The sequence below is a fragment of the Schistocerca americana genome, chromosome 1, assembly GCF_021461395.2.
Source record: "Schistocerca americana isolate TAMUIC-IGC-003095 chromosome 1, iqSchAmer2.1, whole genome shotgun sequence".
NCBI lineage: Eukaryota > Metazoa > Arthropoda > Insecta > Orthoptera > Acrididae > Schistocerca > Schistocerca americana.
In genome coordinates, this window is record NC_060119.1 from 570,102,636 (window position 1) to 570,121,484 (window position 18,849).

Below are 18,849 nucleotides of genomic sequence, written 5' to 3' on the forward strand. Positions count from 1 at the left end.
CAATATACTTGTGTCATTAGCAAAAATTTTCAAAACTCCTCCAATGTCCCCAGTAAATCATTTATATATACCAAGAACGGGAGCGAGTCAAGCACTGAACCTTGCACCATACCATAGTTAATGTTTACCCACTTTGAATGTAATCTGATTGCTGTTGTATCATCTGCTAATGTGATCCTCTGTTATCTGTTGTTAACAGAGGACTCTCTCCAGGAAAGTGGAAGACCTTTAATGCCATATCATTTTAGTTTTCCAAGGAGAGTTTTATGATCTCTACAGAGGCCAATGCCAACAGGATAATTTTTGGTGTTTAATTCTACAAAAAATGAGTTTAAGAGATTATGTATATTACATTCTCAGTGCAGAAGCCTTTACGGAAGCGAGACTAAGCTTCTGTCAAATGGTTACTCTCAAAAAGATGGTACAGTAATTTATTGTAAGCTATTCTCCTAAAAGTTTTTTGAGAACACAAGAAGATGGGCGATTGGTCTATAATTAGAGGTTAGTCACTTATCATCACTTCTGTGCATAGGTGTTACTAGTGCTTACTTCAGCCTTGCAGGAAATACTTCTCAAGACAGTGATTTGTTACAAAGGGAACTTAAGGGTAGCACACAAGATTTTAGTAGTTTGGCTGAAATATCAATTTAGTGGCCAACGCTTTGAGTTTCACATCATCTACCTTGCCGCTACTTTCACTGAGAGTTCAATATAATTTGTTTTGCCAGTTTATTTGTTTCATGACTAATAATGCTTTAAACTGCCCTTACCTTGTTACTGGAAATTTGAATTCTTGTGCACATGGTTTTGCCCCTTTGATGATATGATAAACAATTCTGCAGTATTACACGTAGTGCACTTTAAGTCCTATTTAAACAATGGAAACTCCAGGCAGGAATATCAACAATGTAGGAAAAAGACAAATTGCTACTTGCTGTAAAGAAGATAAGTTAAGCTGCAGACAGGCACAATTAAAATACACTTACATAAAGCTTTCAGCCACAGCCTTCATCAGCAAAAGAAAAACACACTCCATTCATACACACAAGCAAGCATACCTCATGCACACACGACCACCAACTCCAGCAGCAGCCCAAGCTGCTGGAGATGGCAGTCGTGTGCGTGAGGCGTGCTTGCTTGTGTGTATGAATGGTGTGTGCTTATCTTTTGCTGATGAAGGTTGTGGCCGAACGCTACATGTGAGTGTCTTAATTGTGTCTGTCTGCAACTTAACTTATCTTCTTCACAGTGAGTAGTGATCTATTTTTTCCTATGTTGTTAAGACCTTATTAGTCACAGGCATTAAATAAAGCTCTACTTTACATCTCTCCCTTCCTTGCACAAGTTATTTTGATGTCACATGTTAATCAACAATTTTTTAGAAGTAAGGGGAAAAAAACCTGTAAATGTCTTTGACCAGTTTTGAGAGAAAAGTCGAATATTGATTTTAGAAAATTTTTGGGAAAGAATTAAATTTCTTGTCTTCTATACATTCTTGTTAAACTTCTTCCCATTTTCCACTACGTAACTTTTCTCTGAACTGAGTGTAACCAAGTCAGCATTTACAATACTGTGAAATTTTCCTTTTCCTTTCTTAATTAAACACGACAAAGTGCAATGTAACACACACTTCAATGGAATACCATGTTCCACTTTTATTCTCTTAAGTCAACAAAACATGCTCATGGAAACCCAAAACGATGTTTAGGTACACTATGTGTACCAAAAGTATCTGGACACCCCCAAAAACATACGTTTTTCATATCAGGTGCATTGTGCTGCTACCTACTGCCAGGTACTCTATATCAGCGACCTCAGTAGTCATTAGACATCGAGAGAGAGCAGAATGGGGCACTCTGCGGAACTCACATACTTAAAACATGGTCACGTGATTGGGTGTCACTTGTATCATACGTCTGTACATGAGATTTCCACATTCCTAGGTCCACCTTTTCTTATGTGGTAGTGAAGTGGAAACATGAACGGACACGTACAGCACAAAAGCGTACAGGCCGACCTCGTCTGTTGACTGACAGAGACGGCCGACAGTTGAAGAGGGTCATAATGTGTAATAGGCAGACATCTGTCCAGACCATCACACAGGAATTCCAAACTGCATCAGAATCCACAGCAAGTATTATGACAGTTAGGCGGGAGGTGAGAAAACTTTGATTTCACAGTCGAGTAGCTGCTCATAAGACACACATCACGACGGTAAATGCCAAACAACACTTCGCTTGGTGTAAGGAGTGTAAACATTGGCCGACTGGATACTGCAAAAACATTGTGTGGAGTCACGAATCACGGTACACAATGTGGCGATCCGATGGCATGGTGTGGGTATGGCAAATGCCTGGTTAACATCATCTGCCAGCATGTGTAGTGCCAACAGTAAAATTCGGAGGTGGTGGTGTTATGCTGTGATCGTGTTTTTCATGGAGGGGAGCCTGCATCCCTTGTTGTTTTGCTTGGCACTTTCACAGCACAGGCCTACATTGATGTTTTAAGCACCTTCTTGCTTCCCACTGTTGAAGAGCAATTCATGGATGGCAACTGCACCTTTCACCACGATCAAGCACCTGTTCACAAAGCACGGCCTGTGGCAGAGTGATTACGCTACAATAACATCCCTGTAATGGACTGGCTTGCACAGAGTCCTAACCTGAATCCTATAGAACACCTTTGGGATGTTTTGGAAAGCCAACTTCGTGCCAGGCCTCACCTACCGACATCGATACCTCTCCTCAGTGCAGCACTCCGAGAAGAATGGGCCGACATTCCCCAAGAAACCTTCCAGCACCTGACGTAACGTATGCCTGCGAGAGTGGAAGCTGTCATCAAGGCTAAGGGTGGGCCAACACCTTATTGAATTCCAGAATTACCAATGGAGGGTGCCACGAACTTTTAAGTCATTTTCAGCCAGGTGTCCGGATACTTTTGATCACATAGTGTAGTTTTAAGTATGGGACGTTCCAATGTATGCACTTTGGCTTAACATATGTGCAGATTGGGTTTGAAAGCCATTAGCTCAGGACACTGACAAGCTATGACAATACGTGTGTCTCCAACTGCTACGAAGGCCTGCTAATGCTTTGGCATCACAGCTTGATGGCACAGACAACAAGCCATGGGCACAAATATCGACACCAAAACAAATGAAGAAGACTTGAGAACTGTCATTCGGTCTCTGATGTCAAAGCACTATATATACATGTTACAATCTATTGTGAGCAACACGTTATGAGCAATTTGCATAACCCACAATTGAAAAAGTAATTTTACAAAGGAAACATTGCTGTTGTAATACAGAAGAATTATTGCAAACCTGATTACATCATTTCAGTAGCTTAAATAGAACTGGGCTCTCTTTCAGTACCCACCCCAACAGCAAAGAAGAAGTCACACGGCACAGTTTAGTGGCACTACATCGCAGGCTCATTCATGTAATTAACTTTAAGAACAGTGACTGCAAATTATTTGCAAGGTAAAGTTGGCACACACAAGCAATCAGGTCACAGACTGTACATTGTGTGCAAGGCAACACCTCTACTTGCACTCTAATGGGAACCTTTATAGCTGCCATTTGACCATCATAGTCAGATAAACCGTTTATTATGAGGCTGAGACATTTTTCATGAAAGGCAGATAGATGCAGAAATAAATTATCAATTACTATTGCAATTGTCATTCTGTACCTGCTGGGACTGTTACTGTGGGGGTCAGTCAAAAGCAGGACATATTTAACTCTAGGTGTCCTTGATCAGAATTATCCAAGATGAAACTGATATTAAAATCTCCACATACAATCACTTCCTAGTTACTTCTACTCTTATTAATACCCCCTCTAACTGCTTAACGAAGTTCATAACATTTCTTGTTGGGGGCCTATAAACTCAGAAAGCTGCTATTTGTGACCCTTACTGACAGGACTGATAGAGGAAGTAGAGAAGATCAAAGAATGGCAGCATGCTGCATCACAGTCTATTTAGCAAGTGCAAACATGTCCCGGGGATGCTCATCCAACTAGAAAATAGGTGATGTTTATTACAGCATTGAAGTTTACTGTTAAAATTCCAAGAATGTACATTCCAAAAAAATCAACCAATATACTGTGTCACCCTACATAAACCTCATGAAACAACAATGAGGAAAAAAATAAAGATAACTGAGCTCAGTCTAGGCTTACCAACAAAATTTCTTCCCAGGCACCATTCGCAACTAGAAAAATGGGCGAAGTCACAGTGGACACAAAGTACACCTCCCCGTACACTATCTGATGGTTTGTGGAGTATAAATATACATAGTGTTAACTTTTAAATGGTAGAGTTCTGAGGAGGGGAGCAGGGAGTGGAGGAAGAAAACCTGCCCCACCCATAGACCAATGAAGGGTGAGGAACCACTGGGATGAACAAGGCACATCTTCCTCCTGCAGTGTACACTCCACTAACTGCACATCCGCAAAAGCACAGGTCACATATGAAAGTAAAAATTGCTTTAAATGTAAACTGAAATAATGTAATGAATTTACGTAGTTAATGAAGATCCTAACTGCAGCAACAGCCTCATCACTCATTTTGGCAACATACTGCACAATAAAGACCTCAGAACAGGGTCATTCCATGTCAAGGGGACCAGGGGTCCCCACTCGACCATCTCCAAATCTAATGAAATTTGGTGTAGAGGTTGTACAGGGTCTTTGGTGGCCACATACCAAGTATCAGTTCAGTATCTTCAGTGGTTGAATTCTTAGGGGATTTTAAAGAGAGGCTATTCACCTCTGCATTACGTATGATGGTGCAAATGTGTCAACTTTGCTAGGCTTTTTTAGAAGTTCTAGCAAACATTTGGTCATTTGCTTCAATATACAAACACACAACTTTTTATGCCAAATCAGGCCATGAAAAAATTAGGGATTTAGCCTTACCTAAATATAGATACAAGCCTCTAAAGTGGCTAAAAAATTCGTTGTGCTATTCTGAGAGCCATGGTTTGACCGACCACTGCTACTTTTCATATGAACCAATCACACCAAAACTTCAGAGGGTTATTCATATCTGTGATGTCTATATATTGACCAGATTTAATTAACATTGGATGCCCAGATTGAAAGATATGCGTCTGCAAAGTTGACCAAAATTTTCTAATTGAAAATTTTAGGGTAGTTTTGGGGAGCAATATCTCAACTGTGTCTTCTTCAATCCTCTTTTTCTTGCTACAGCTGGAAAAGGCATGCTTTACGCTTTCAAAGAAATGTTTAATTTCTGGATCTTTCAATTTGATGAGTAAGAGTACATTTCAAAAGTTATTATCTTAGCACTTCGAGAAGATTGAAAAGTCAAATATTTTACTCATTAAGTTCCATAATTCATTATTTTTATTCGAGTGTCTAAGTCAGTTTCAAACATTAATTTGACACATGACATAATAATAACAACTGTAGTACAAAACACAGCAAATTTGCAGAACAAAAATACTAAAGAGCCAGTTTCATTTTTGGTTAAGCACTTCTACAATTTTGTCAATGACAGATTGTGGATAACTGTATTGTCTTCCTGGTGATGATGTTGATGGGGCTTCTAACGTCATGAAAATATGTTGCTCAGGAATCCAGAAAGTATCTTTAGCAGTCAGTCAATGAAAGGAATGAGCATGACCATGTGGGTGCATAAAGCTGATGAGGAAGTCTTGTTGTTAAGGTAAAACTTCACATGTTTCCAATCCACCAAAAACTGCCATACATACAAGTAACATACTGTCCTGGTTGTAAACTTGGAATTGAGACTGCTGGAATTTCTTCATCTGCTTCGAAGGTGTTAACTGTGAATGCTGTAGCACCATTGGAAATTCTGCTTACTTTGAACTGATTACAATTAATTGATTTTCTCTTGTTCCAGGTACTGTATATCTCATGGCAAACCTTTTTTCTTGATCTGGGTGGATTTTTTCAATTTCTTCTTTTGGTTAATAAAAAAGCTTTATGCCTGGAATACTACCACCACAGAATTTGAATATATCATATAGAGTCAATACTTGGTTATTTAAGGCCCTCTGCAGACTAGCACGGGCTGCAAGTATTTTTGCTGTTCCCTCATTGCCATCACAAGGCAATTTACCCTGGCTTCTTCCAAAAAAATCCATTTGGCAGTGACAGCAAAATCCTTTTCGTGCTGGCATAAATTAATGAATTTCTTATATTGAGCAGCTGAATAATCACTAAAGTAGTAAATGTTCTTAATGTTTTCAGTCCTTGTCTTTAGATATGCTATCAACTTTATTTGAAAGGCATGGACAGCAATGGTATCGTAATAGAACAATGGCTGACCATACGAATGCTAATACTCTGACATTCTTTGCCATCAAAATAAGACATCAGACAGATGTATTGTAGCCAGACTATTCTCCCAATGGAATCCTTGCACAGTATTCTGAACAACAAATGAATAATTCTCAGTAAAAATCTACCAATATATATAATTCATTTTCTGCAAGATTTCTTTTTAGTTGCTTAAGATATAAACATTGGTGTTCTGACACAAAGCGATGGCTTCTTAAACCAGTAATTTTCAAAATCAATGCCTCCATGAAATCTTCAACAGTTCTCTGGCAAGTCTCCAATGTGTATCTGCCAGTATGGACCCATTGCTTGTATTCCATTGTTTCTTCAGGGTCATAGTCTTTAAAAGAGTTTTCAAGAAAAGCCTCCAGTCGCACTTTTCATGGACATTCCACACAATATTGGAGCATACAATTTTTTTGATTCCAAACTGCATACAGTTTTCTTTTTCATCAAATCCTTGTAGTCATCTTGAATGGATGTTGCTGAAGCCAACTTTAATTTGACATTTTGATGAATTGCACATACACATACTGAATGTGATCCAGAAGCACCAGCTGTACTACACCATTTCGGCCTGAGCTCACAAAATTTTGAGAAGCTTAGTTCATTTCCATATTGCTTACAATAAGCAATGAACATTTCTTTAAGGTTACAAATGAGCACGAATTTCTCCTTTTGAATCTTTCCCCATTTATTCTTACTGCAATGCAATCCATTTTGCCTGGGCATAAACACGAAAACTCATAATCTCCAAAGAAAGTGAGGAAATTTTTTTTTTATTTCATCAATGAGCTTTTTCCCCTTTTCGGTTTGCAGGTGTTGCCAAAGTTCCATCTACTATCTTTAGTTTCCTAGCCTTCTTCACCATCTTAGTTGAAACAGCAAATTATTTTGCCATTTTTTTCAATAGTGCAGCTATTTGGGGCCTGGGTCAAAATTTGAACTTTACTGCTATTTCTTGAAGTCTGAAGTTTAATTTTAAGTTGTGCAATTAAGATGCCCATACCTTTACATTTATGGCACTCTTCCATTTGTATCTGAGCAATAACTACTTGGCTCACACCAGCAGCTGTGGCAATTACCTTAGTAATGCTGCATTGGGCTTTTAGACATTTGCACTTTATGTACCCTATTGAATCCCTTTTGCTAATCCGTTGAAGCTTTAGTAGTGATTCTCCAAGTGATAATAATGAAGTGTTAGCAGTAAAACAAGCATCAACAATACCCATGTCTTCCCAGTGGATGGTGATTCTTGCGTATCCTGGCGGGACAGTCATTTTTGGGTATTTCATGTCTAGATTTGGTACAAATTTTAGGACCTGGTTTAAAAACTTCGTTAGTCAGTAACTTCAACATATCAGACATTGCAGTGTTTATTGGTGTTCAAGCCTTCTTGGTTAGACTATATGTTTTTCTGTACCAAATGGGTTGCAGAAATTCTGCAGGAATTGAAATTTTGTCATCAACGAGGCATTCTGGTATGAACAAATTTGGGCGTCTTCGGTAAAACCAAGAATACACCTACAATGAAGAAGCTCGTTGTCAATTGGTGACATTTCCTTAACTGATTGTAGTTCCCTCTTGCCATGATAGAATGGTGATGACTTCAGACAATTTTCAGTGTTGTTTTTATATAAAATATACAAATAAGGCTATCAAAACATATTGTTTTACTGCTTACCTTCAGCTACAATAATAATTACTGATTACTGCAACACTTAGTACTCAACACTAAGATTGTACAGTGCAACATCAAAGATTACACCACACAAATAACTGAAAGTGTGAAAACTGCCAATAATGAAAGCAGCAACTGAAAGTGGTGATTCAGCAATGTATATCACTGCTGTGATGATACAGCCTTAAAAAAACTATTGCTGCTTTAAAATACCAATGGAAACCGAGTGACAATGCATTGTAGGGTTACAACCTTCTAAAGCAACATAGCAGTCCATCATGATCTTCTAGATTTTATAATCTTCAAGGCACTTTCTGAGGTTTTATCAGATTTATAGTCTACACTGTAAAATAATGTAAAAACACTTATTAACATAGTTACTTTCCCTAAACCACAGGAAAATCTTATACTATTAAAAGACACTGCACTTACACATTTTTTGATTTACAACTTCAAATTGTATTAATTTTTGCATTTATTAGTAATCCATGTTCCTTACTTTTGAGAGACGTATTTTTACTCATCAATATGCAAAATCCAGAAATTAAACAATATAGCTCTGAAAGCTTAAAGGTTGCTCTATCTAGCTGTGGTAAAAAAAAAAAAGGATCGAATAAGACACAGTTGAGATATTCCTCCCCAAAAATACTGTAAAATTTGCAAGTAGAAAATTTTGGCCACTTTGTAGATCTTTTCATCTGGGCATCCAGTACTAATCAAATTTGATTGATATATAGACATCGTAGGTAGGAATAGCCATCTGAAGTTTTCGCATGATTGGCTCATACAAAAAAGTTGCAGTGGTCGGTCAAACCGTGGCTCTCAGAATAGCATGACGAATTTTTTAGTCACTTTAGAGGCTTGTATCTATATTTAGGTATGGCTAAATCCCAAATTTTTGCCATGGTGTGATTCAGCATAAAAAATTGTCTATGTATATTGAAACAAATGACCAAATGTTTGCTAGAACTTTTAAAAAAGTCTAGCAAAGTTGGCACATTTGCACCTTCGTACATCAGGTGGAGGTGAGAAGCCGCTCTTTAAAATCCCTTAAGAACTCAACCATTGAAAATAATGGTCTGAAATTTGGTATATAACCATCAAAGACCATGTAGAACCTTCACACCAAATTTCATTAGATTTGGAGATGGTCGAGTGAGGACACTTTTTAATATTAGTCCCTCTGCTGTGGAATGACCCAACAGTGAAGTGCAAAACAATAACAAAGCAGATGACAATGGCTACTTCATACGATGTGGTCAGCTACCTTACACTGGCTGCAGCCAAAAAAACAAATGAGTGCTGGTTGAAGGCTTCTGATGTCTACTAACTTCTATTGACTAAGGAATAGGGAGTGATCTGGCAACTAAAAGTTAACACCCTGGGAGTAGATATAAAATAAAAAAAGAAAAAACTATCTGATCACAATTGGCAGACATTTTTTTAACAGGTTTTCCATTTTTCTAGAGCATCTCTGTGGAAATATTTTTAAAAACTAATTAGCAATTGTTAAATGAAAGACATTTATACTCACTTAAAGATTTCTGAACTCTTATTATCTAATCTGCTTTTTGTGTGTGTGTGTGTGTGTGTGTGTGTGTGTGTGTGTGTATTTCATTCCAGCGTATTAATGGCAGTACATATTTACTTAAAAATGTCTCAACAATAATATCTAACAAGCTAAATTAAATCAGGTGATGCCAAGGGCTTTGCTACTAGGAAATTAGCCACTAGAAGTAATAGAGGAGTTTTGTTACTTGGTCAGCAACATAATTGTTGGTGGCAAAATCAAACTGCGATATGAAACATAGATGAACAAATAATGACAGCAGAGTGTCTGAAGAAGAGGAATATAAATTACATGTTAATAACATTTTTTTTCTGAAAATACTGCCCTTCGTGTTGCTTTGTGGAAGTGAACAACAAGTAGCACAGACAAATAAATTAGTAGCTTCTGAAATGTAATACTAAAGAAGAATGGACAATTAGACAGGTGGGGCACATAATTAAAATTTTCTAATTTGGCTTAGGCTTACGCAGTAAATCAAAAAACATTAGGGAACTTTACCTAGACATAAATGGGTATAGGAAGGGGTTCAAAGCTAGGACAAATGCAATTCGAGGGTATGCCGGGGGAATACTGACAGATCCCAATGCTATATTAAGTTACTGGAGGGTGTATTTTGAGCATCTATTAAATGTACACCAGGAAGCAGGGAATGAGCAGGTGTACGAAATACATACAGCAGAACCCCAGATACCTGAGCCAATGTTAAAGGAAGTAAGAGATGCAATCAACAAATTGAAAAACCATAAAGCACCAGGATCAGATTGCATAACTGCAGAATTAGTTAAAATGGGGGACAGAAATTGGTGGAAGTAGTTCACAAAGTGATAACTAAAGTATGGAACTCAGAGATGACAGCTGAAGAGTGGCAGGAGTCGATTCTGATCCCAATTTTTAAGTAGGGTGACAAAATGGATTGTAGTAATTATAGACGAATATCGCTATTACCAGTATGTTCCAAAATTTTCTCGAATATTCTGCTAAGCAGGCTTACACCATATGCAGATGAAATTGTGGGGGATTAGCAAGCTGGCTTTCGGAGGAACAGATCAACTATAGACCAAATATTCACCCTGTGTCAAATTTTGGAAAAGAAATGGGAATACGATAAACCAGTTCATAATCTTTTCATAGATTTTACAAAAGCATATGATTCAGTATTGCAATCAAAATTGTACAGAATTCTTTTGGAACTTGGAATACCAAAGAAGTATGTTAGACTTATAGAAGCGAGTTTGAAAAACATGAAAGGTAGAGTACACGTGGGGAAATTGGAGTCAGAAGAATTTGTAATAAAGAATGGACTTAAGCAGGGAGATGCCCTGTCTCCGCTACTTTTTAATTTAGTCCTAGAATATATTGCACGAATGGCAGCAGGTAATTCAGAGGGTATGGAGTTAAATGGAAATATTAAGATATTAGGGTATGCAGATGATCTAAACATCATTAGCGATAGGAAAGAATATGTAACAGCAAATGCAAATGAGTTAATCAAGGCTAGTGAAGGTGCAGGTCTAAGGATAAGTGAAGACAAAACTAAATACCTGGCTACTACTAGAATGCCAACAGAAGTAGATCAGGAAATGTTAAGAGTTGGAGACATGCTGTTTGAAAAAGTGAACACACTTAAGTATCTAGGCGTGGACATCACTTTGAGAAATGAGATTGAACGAGCTAAAGAAGAGATTATGGGCAGGAAACACATGCTACTTCTTACTGAATAGATTACACCCATCACAGATATTGTCTAGGAATTTAAAGATTAGAATATACAAAACTATTATTCTACCAGTTGCATGTATGGGTGTGAGACTTGGTCACTCACTGTGCAAAATGAAAAGCCGTTTTGAGTATTTGAAAACAAAATTTTGAGGAAAATTTTTGGAGCAAAAAGGCATGACATTAGCAGAGTGGCAAAAACTGCATAACGAAGAGGTTCACAAACTCTATTCAAGCCCTCACATAATCAGTATTATTAAATCACGTAGTCTGCGATGGGCGGGTCATGTAGCTCGGTAGCTTGAATGGATGAGGGCAGGGCAGCGCACAGAGTACTGGTAGGGCACTTAGAGGGAAAACGTTCTGTGGGGAGACCGAGGCGTAGATGGGAGGACAATGTGAAGGCTGATTTGAGGAGCCTAGGTATTGGAGGTGAATGGAAGGAAATAGCCCAAGACAGGGACAGATGGCGAAAATATGTTGCTGCGGTAATGGGCCTCTCGAGTCCGGTATGACCAGTGAGTGAGTGAGTGAGTGTGAGTGGGCTTAGGCACTAAGCAGTACACAATTTGGCAATGAAGAATGATGGACAGATGAAACTTGTAGAGGGAGACCAACACTTGAATACAGTAAGCAAGTTAAAGTGAATGTAGGTTGCAGTAGTTATGCTGAGATGAAGAGGTTCACAAAAGATAGACTAGGAAGGAGAGCTGCGTCATCAAAACTAGAAGCTTTTGGTAGTGTTTGAAGTTTGTTCATTGCTTATAGTTATTTGTTGGAAAAGCAAAACCAGAAGTATTTGTTATGTTGAGACATCAGGGTTTAATAATATTTGAAAGGGTGGTATCAAACAATAATGGGTGGTCAGAATACATGCACCACAGTCTTATCTGCAGAGTAAAACATCAGTGTGGTGAAACTTTATATTAATCCTAAGAGCAATTAATTTAAATTCCAACCAACAAGATGAGTATGTTTAATAGACCTAAGGGTGTCACATGTTGCTGACAGCTCTGCTTTCAAATATTTTGCATATCATGAAGCTTAATCACTTTGGGACTATACATACTGTAATTAGCACATGAGATACTGGTATTGGCATAAAGCATTAGCTGTCTGTTATTCTTCCATCGGCTACTAAGAACCATCTCTTAAAACACCCTTAGCTTTCTTATGACACTTCACTGTGTGCAGCACCAACACAGCTCCACAAAATGTGTAACAGAAATTCTCTTACTCTTAAATTTTGATCTATTTTAATGCTAGTGGCTTACTTATTTTTCCAAAGATCATCTTACAATGGTATAGGGTTTGTGGTGGCAATCAATGGACCAAAATATAACACGCAGCACAAGTAAGGGCTTTCAGATGGTAGGACATGTAGCCTATGTGAACAGGACAGATGGTCGGCTGTAGCGCCCAGGAAAACCAAGGACAACCCAAATCAGGATGGCTGCACAGAGCAATTCCATCCTTCCGAATACGTCAGTGTCCTAACAGCTGCACTGCCTCCTCTGGTAGTTCTTTAATGAATAATTTTTCTTCATTTACATTTTTTTAAAATATTCATTATAATGCCACCCTACACCCCACTGAAGCATTAAAGAGTAAATCAAAAGAATATCACTGATATCATGAAGTAATAACTAATTAATATTCATTAGTAACTACTGCACATTTCTGGCCATTAAAACTGCAACACCAGGAGGAATAGCATATAACAAAATTTTATTTATTGTGCATATACCTTAGGACTATAATAGGAAGAATGTAAGAGGTGGCATTCTATTCTCTTGTAAACACTTGGGCAGATGTTTTTAATGGACAAAAGATATGGGGAATATGTTGGCTATGGCAACAAACATCCTTCCACACTAAGGTGGGTCAGGGCAGTACGGACAGAAGCAGTTTTGGTGAAAGAGAACACCAAGAAGATCTTAAAGGCAGGTACAGCCATCAGCCTTAAGGCATCGAAAATGCAACGCCTGCTGTCTAAATTATCAGCCATGCAAACCACAGGTTTGTTGCGCATCCAATGGTACCTATACCATCACACCAGGAGCTCAGCCCTTATGACAATAAATGCATTCTGACAATGTTCACTCTCATCAGAGCTTACACACACACACACACACACACACACACACACACACACAGTGAGGCTATACGCCGAACTGGGACTCGTTCGAAAAGAAGATGTGGTTGAGCCTAGTGTCATACCTGAGTGCACCACTGTCAGTGTGCCTCTCTGCAGCAGTGCCAATGGAATACATTACAGTGCTTTAAGTGCTGACAATTGTGCTCCAAACATCATTGCACTGTTCGTGTGGATCTTCAACTTACTGCAAACATGCTTATTTCCTAAATCAGGGGGAAATGACATGACGGTATAAGTCTGCATGGCCAAACAAATAATCTGACCATTCTCTCAGGTGCTAGTACTGGGGGCATTGAGATCCTGTCCGGTGTTGAGTATGACCTCTCGTAAACTCAGCAATTCCATATTCACATAACTCATTGAATCCCAATCAATATGAGTAGAAATACTGCTGAAAGATACAGCACAATCTCAATCGGTCACAATCATGCCACTGTCTAATAGAGACATGTGCTACAGTTGAGTCGGCAAAAGTTGATCCCTAACAGTCGCAGTGGGCTGGGTGCGGCAGCTTCGTGGACCAACCTGCACCAGTATGTGACACAATTCTGAAAATGTCTCTACAGCAACACCTCAGTCTGTAGGTAGCTACTGTTTCCACCTGCATCCATTAGTGTTTCGCATTTAAAAGCTGGCGATAGCATTGCGAGCCATCAGGAATCTTCTTATGCCGTCTCTACCATGGCAGATGTTTCTCTTTCACACATGAGCCATAACACAATCTTCCCACAAACAAACATCATTAAAATGTTGTTTCTTATTAAGAGACCTGTTGTATAATGTTCTCTTATCTACCTATCTATTGTGTATGGTTGTAATGAAATTCTAGTCATTTGCAAATCCAAGCATGTAGTACAGCTCATGGAAATTTGAAGTTTGTTACATGTGGTCTTCATGTCTTGCCATTTTAATGGGTAGCTGCGTACTATACAAAACAACTGTACTTCTAATCAGGTGCTAACTCATTCCATTTCCATCAAGCTTTCTTTTATAATGAGTGAGAATAAATGTGCACAATACAGAAATTAGTGCAGAACCCACATTGAACTGTGAATGTTGATGATACTAGCCCTAAAAGCCTACATCACAAATGTACATTAACTTGTTACCATCTAGGAAGGTGATCTAACATCGGGGTCATTTGAAAATACATAAAAAAAAGTAAATTTCACGACACACGCCCATGTATGGCTACTGGCCTGGTTGCATGCAGAGTGCAGCCATTCTTTGCCTTGGCAGGAGGAAGGGGAGGGTGGTAGGTCCATCACCCCAGCTAACTCCTGAAAAAGAACTCCGATATTCATCTGATAGCAGCCTGTGGCAGCTCTACAGAAACTGGAACAAGAACAAATCCCCACCCCTATCTAGAACTGAACCTGGGATCTCCAGAGCTGAAGTCTAGTGCTCTGCTCACTAGACCACCATGGCCACCTCAGGTGTACACAGCATTTCCAAAGGGGAAATACTGTTGGTTAAAGGAACTTCTAAGGTGACACATTAACAAAGTAGATACAAATAAAGTGTAGCAATAACTTAGACGTAACGGTAATAAATTAATTACATCTAACAAACATGGAACAAACTTATTACATGGTTAATGTGAGTACTGACCTTATATACTTTGCCAAAAGCACCATCTCCCAATTCTCCAACCATTTCCCAAAAGTCTTCTGGATTGCAATCCATTCTTATGTTGTTAAATACTTTCTTCTTCTTTGCCTCATTTCCACCTCCCAGGTGGAGAACTTTTTTCAAGTTACTTAGAAACGACATTGTGATAGGGTCTTAGAAGTCACACTATTTTCAGCAGCACCACATTACACTAGTCCAAGACACACTACGATCAAACGCCACAGATGTATGCACATAAAAGAAAAAAGATTTAGTAACTATCCACAGACTACAAAAAAATGGAATTTTCTCCATTTGCTTCACTCTACATGAGTTTTTATTGTTTTATAAGAATAAATCAGTTTTTTGTTTGATCACATCACTACCATTCTTGCATTCATGTACACGGTGGTTTCATCCTCCTGCAAACAGAAAGGAGAGAGAATGTGAGCGGGCACTTGACAGACTTCAGCAACATTTTCATGGCTTCCCTAGAGGATATAACTCCATTCACGACAAACCCATACAAACTATATAAAAAAATGTGTTTACTTGTTGTATAACATACAAAAGCTCTGTTCACTCTAATATGATGTTATCCGGAAATGGCTAATAACGATCTGTTGACAATTGATGGAGAAAACTCATGTTATTGATCTTACTAGAACACTTCCGGTTTTTCTGGTGCTTCCAATTCTTACAACTACACAATTTAAATCATGAAATGGAAACACAGATGGGAACTAATTTATTATAAAATATTTAAATGCTTATAAAAATACCAAGCTGAACTGATAAATGATAGTGTGGTAGCCGAGAGATTACAGCTTTTTTTTCATTAAAAAAAATCTATAATGATGATTGAATGGCTTACAAAATGATTAACAATATACATAAATTGTTTTAACACTGCAGTTTAGATTACTCCAAAATTCTCACATAGTATACACTGTAAAATTATATTAGACATGCAGTAGGGTTGAATCACACATATTTATCTCGTAGATTTGTTTCTGAAAAGTGGGTTGTTTATTTGGAAAGCCATTTGCTAGTTCCAGGAAATTCAGGATATTAAAATACCAACTTTATAAAAACCACACACACACACACACACACACACACACACACACACACACACACACCCCGAAAGGGACTGCATGCCACATTTTAATTTGGATGGTAAACACTGCTAAGACTTTTACGTCAATTTACAGCATTTTAAGGAATTTTGAAGTGGAAAAAAACTTCTTCCACCACGACCCTAATTTTTTATGTTGTTTTATGACCCTTACAGCAAGTATAACACAGATAAGGCAGAATTTTTTCAAACCTTTTTTTTATTTTAAAAAAAAAAAAAAATATTTCTGGGATAGGCCTACTTGTATAAATGAAAATTTAGGTGTCTTTAGCAGTGAACTACTGATCTCTACATTCAATTTACCCAGGTTCCAGATCTCTAACTGCATTTGAGACTAAATGGAAGATAGAATGTTGTGTGTTCCCTAGTTCCTCAAATCTCATGACATTGTTTTATAAACAGTAATAAACAATATGAGACTAGGTCCAATACTTCTTTACAAATTCTATAGGTAGCTGCTAAATACTGCTGGTGGGTTTATTGGGCACTGGCATCAACGAAGGTCAGGACCCTACAGTAATGGATCACAGACACAGTCACAAAACTCAATTTCCAGAAAGGATGTTTGGCAGGGTCAACTGAAGTTTGGAGTAGGCTACCACTTGCTGGCTTTGGCCCCGATGAAGATAAGTTGTGGTATATGATGTCATGTTTCCACAGAAGGTGACAACCTGGTTGCAAGTCAGCAAAAACAACAAGTTTGAATTTAACAGTTATGGTAGCCTGATATTTATATTCATATTGTATAAATCTCATATGAGCTTTTTGTTTCATATTATGTGCATATATTGTACTATGAAAAATGAATGGGGGGCACCACTATGTAGCTCTAAGTACGTCCTTCATGTATTTATTTATTTATTCATAAGTTGACCATGACTTTGTAAGCAATGAAAAGTCTCGCACTTCTCACTTAAGTAGATAAAATAACTGATTATTCGTGGATTCATCCTGTGGTTTACTGCCATCTTCCCGAGTTTCTTTTAATTTTTTTCTTTTCTATAATTGGTTACACAATTCTTATTAGATCTTCAATTTGGTATCGTTATCAGAACACTGCCAAATTCTTTTAAATCTGCACCAGTAATGCATTAGGGTGGCCTATTAAGAAAAACTCTTATACAATTAATTCAATAATCTATTTCAGCATTACAATGCACATTATCATACACAACTTAATAATATATAAGTAACTTGCATAATATTACTTGAAAGATTTTTTGAATGATGAAACTTCATTGCTGACATTGCAAAATTAAAATCTTATAATAGCTTTGTACATATTTCATGTACTGTACTAACTGCATTCAGTTTTCAAATGAGCTTTTCTTTTTCGACACACTGACTAGCTTAGTGGAGAAGTAGGGACTGTAAACCACTTGCTAAACGAATATAAACATTGGCCTGGTCCCTAATATGAAATGCCCTTGAAAAATCATGAGTACCCACAGCCCTAATACTGCGTGGGCGTGTGCAGTACTTTCTGTACTTGATACGTGACTGCACTATTTATCGCGTTCATAACAAAAATAAATTTAGAAGCCCATGATAAAAAAATATGCAAACACCTTCTGTACTGCAGCATAAACGTAACGGTGAGCATGTCTTGTATGGCATAGCGCACTGTCAATCTAATTTTCATCTCACTTTACTGCTAGAGGAGTGCCAGGCCCAATGAACTAAAGAAGATTTTTATATTCCTTAAGACATGGAATCTCTCTTGACTTTAAGCGCTGATGGTGGAATCTGCATTGAATAGATAATGAAGTAAGCACTAAATGGCCTCCAACATAGCGTAATTTAACAAAATACTTTTAGACTACTGCAAAACCTGTAAAGCAGGTAGATTATGTTTTTTTACGTGTGAGCATAAACTGACACACTGCTTTCAAATGTTTATTCATACGTCGCTCCTTCACCTTAATTATGTTTTCATGTTACTCACTTTCATGTAAAGTTGTGTTGTGAAGCGTCACATAGAAAAACATATTGACAGGCATATGTACACAGATTTTATCAGCCATATCAACTGAATAAACCTACGATAGCACCATATCTCGGCAAATATATTTAATCTCTCACGAAAAGTCAAAGAGGAAATAGCACAGCCATCTTCACCACGCCTGGAAATGACGTCACCAAAGAAAGCGGCGGTAGTACCAAATGGCGAAACTACGGGAGATGATCATGGATTTAAACTGTAATGGTAGATTATGGATGTACGGTGACTGATTTTAAGGAGATACACCGCAGCTCATCCTTCGTTTAGTTATAGTTGTCTTAATTTTTTATGCGTGAATCAAAAGAATTTTAGTATTTTGGGATTATTTCCTTTGTGTTATCAGTGAGCTAGTTGCGCGATAGTGTTTTGCGAATAGAACTAGCTCACACTGTCAATTCTAATTGTACTTATGTGTGAAACCCCTGATACCGAAAAAAATAATCAGAAATTGGAGTGTGCGATACGACAGATTTTTTCGTATTTGTTTTAGTAATAGAGTTTGAGAAACTGTCGTAAGCTGTGTTGTCACGATAAAATATTTTATTACAGGCAAACTGACATTCCTGCGCTTCAGTAAAGCTCTAATCGGAGTTTAGATCACTTACTGTCGTTTCCTTTAATTTATTTGCGCGGAGATAT

At 37.8% G+C, this 18,849-nt stretch overlaps 1 protein-coding gene across 2 annotated transcripts in view; it reads right to left on the reverse strand.

Moving 5' to 3' along the window:
- LOC124606678 (serine/threonine-protein kinase 10) overlaps positions 1-18,324 on the reverse strand; it is a 164,967-nt gene extending 146,643 nt beyond the window's left edge. For both annotated transcript variants that reach the window (XM_047138704.1, XM_047138695.1), the window contains exons 1-2: positions 18,154-18,324; positions 15,071-15,492 (exon numbers count right to left, since the gene is read on the reverse strand). In XM_047138704.1, coding sequence (XP_046994660.1) covers positions 15,071-15,232 — 162 coding nt within the window. In that variant the 5' untranslated portion in view covers positions 15,233-15,492; positions 18,154-18,324. The remainder of the gene's footprint in view (positions 1-15,070; positions 15,493-18,153) is intronic.
- Between the last annotated feature and the right edge of the window lie 525 nt (positions 18,325-18,849).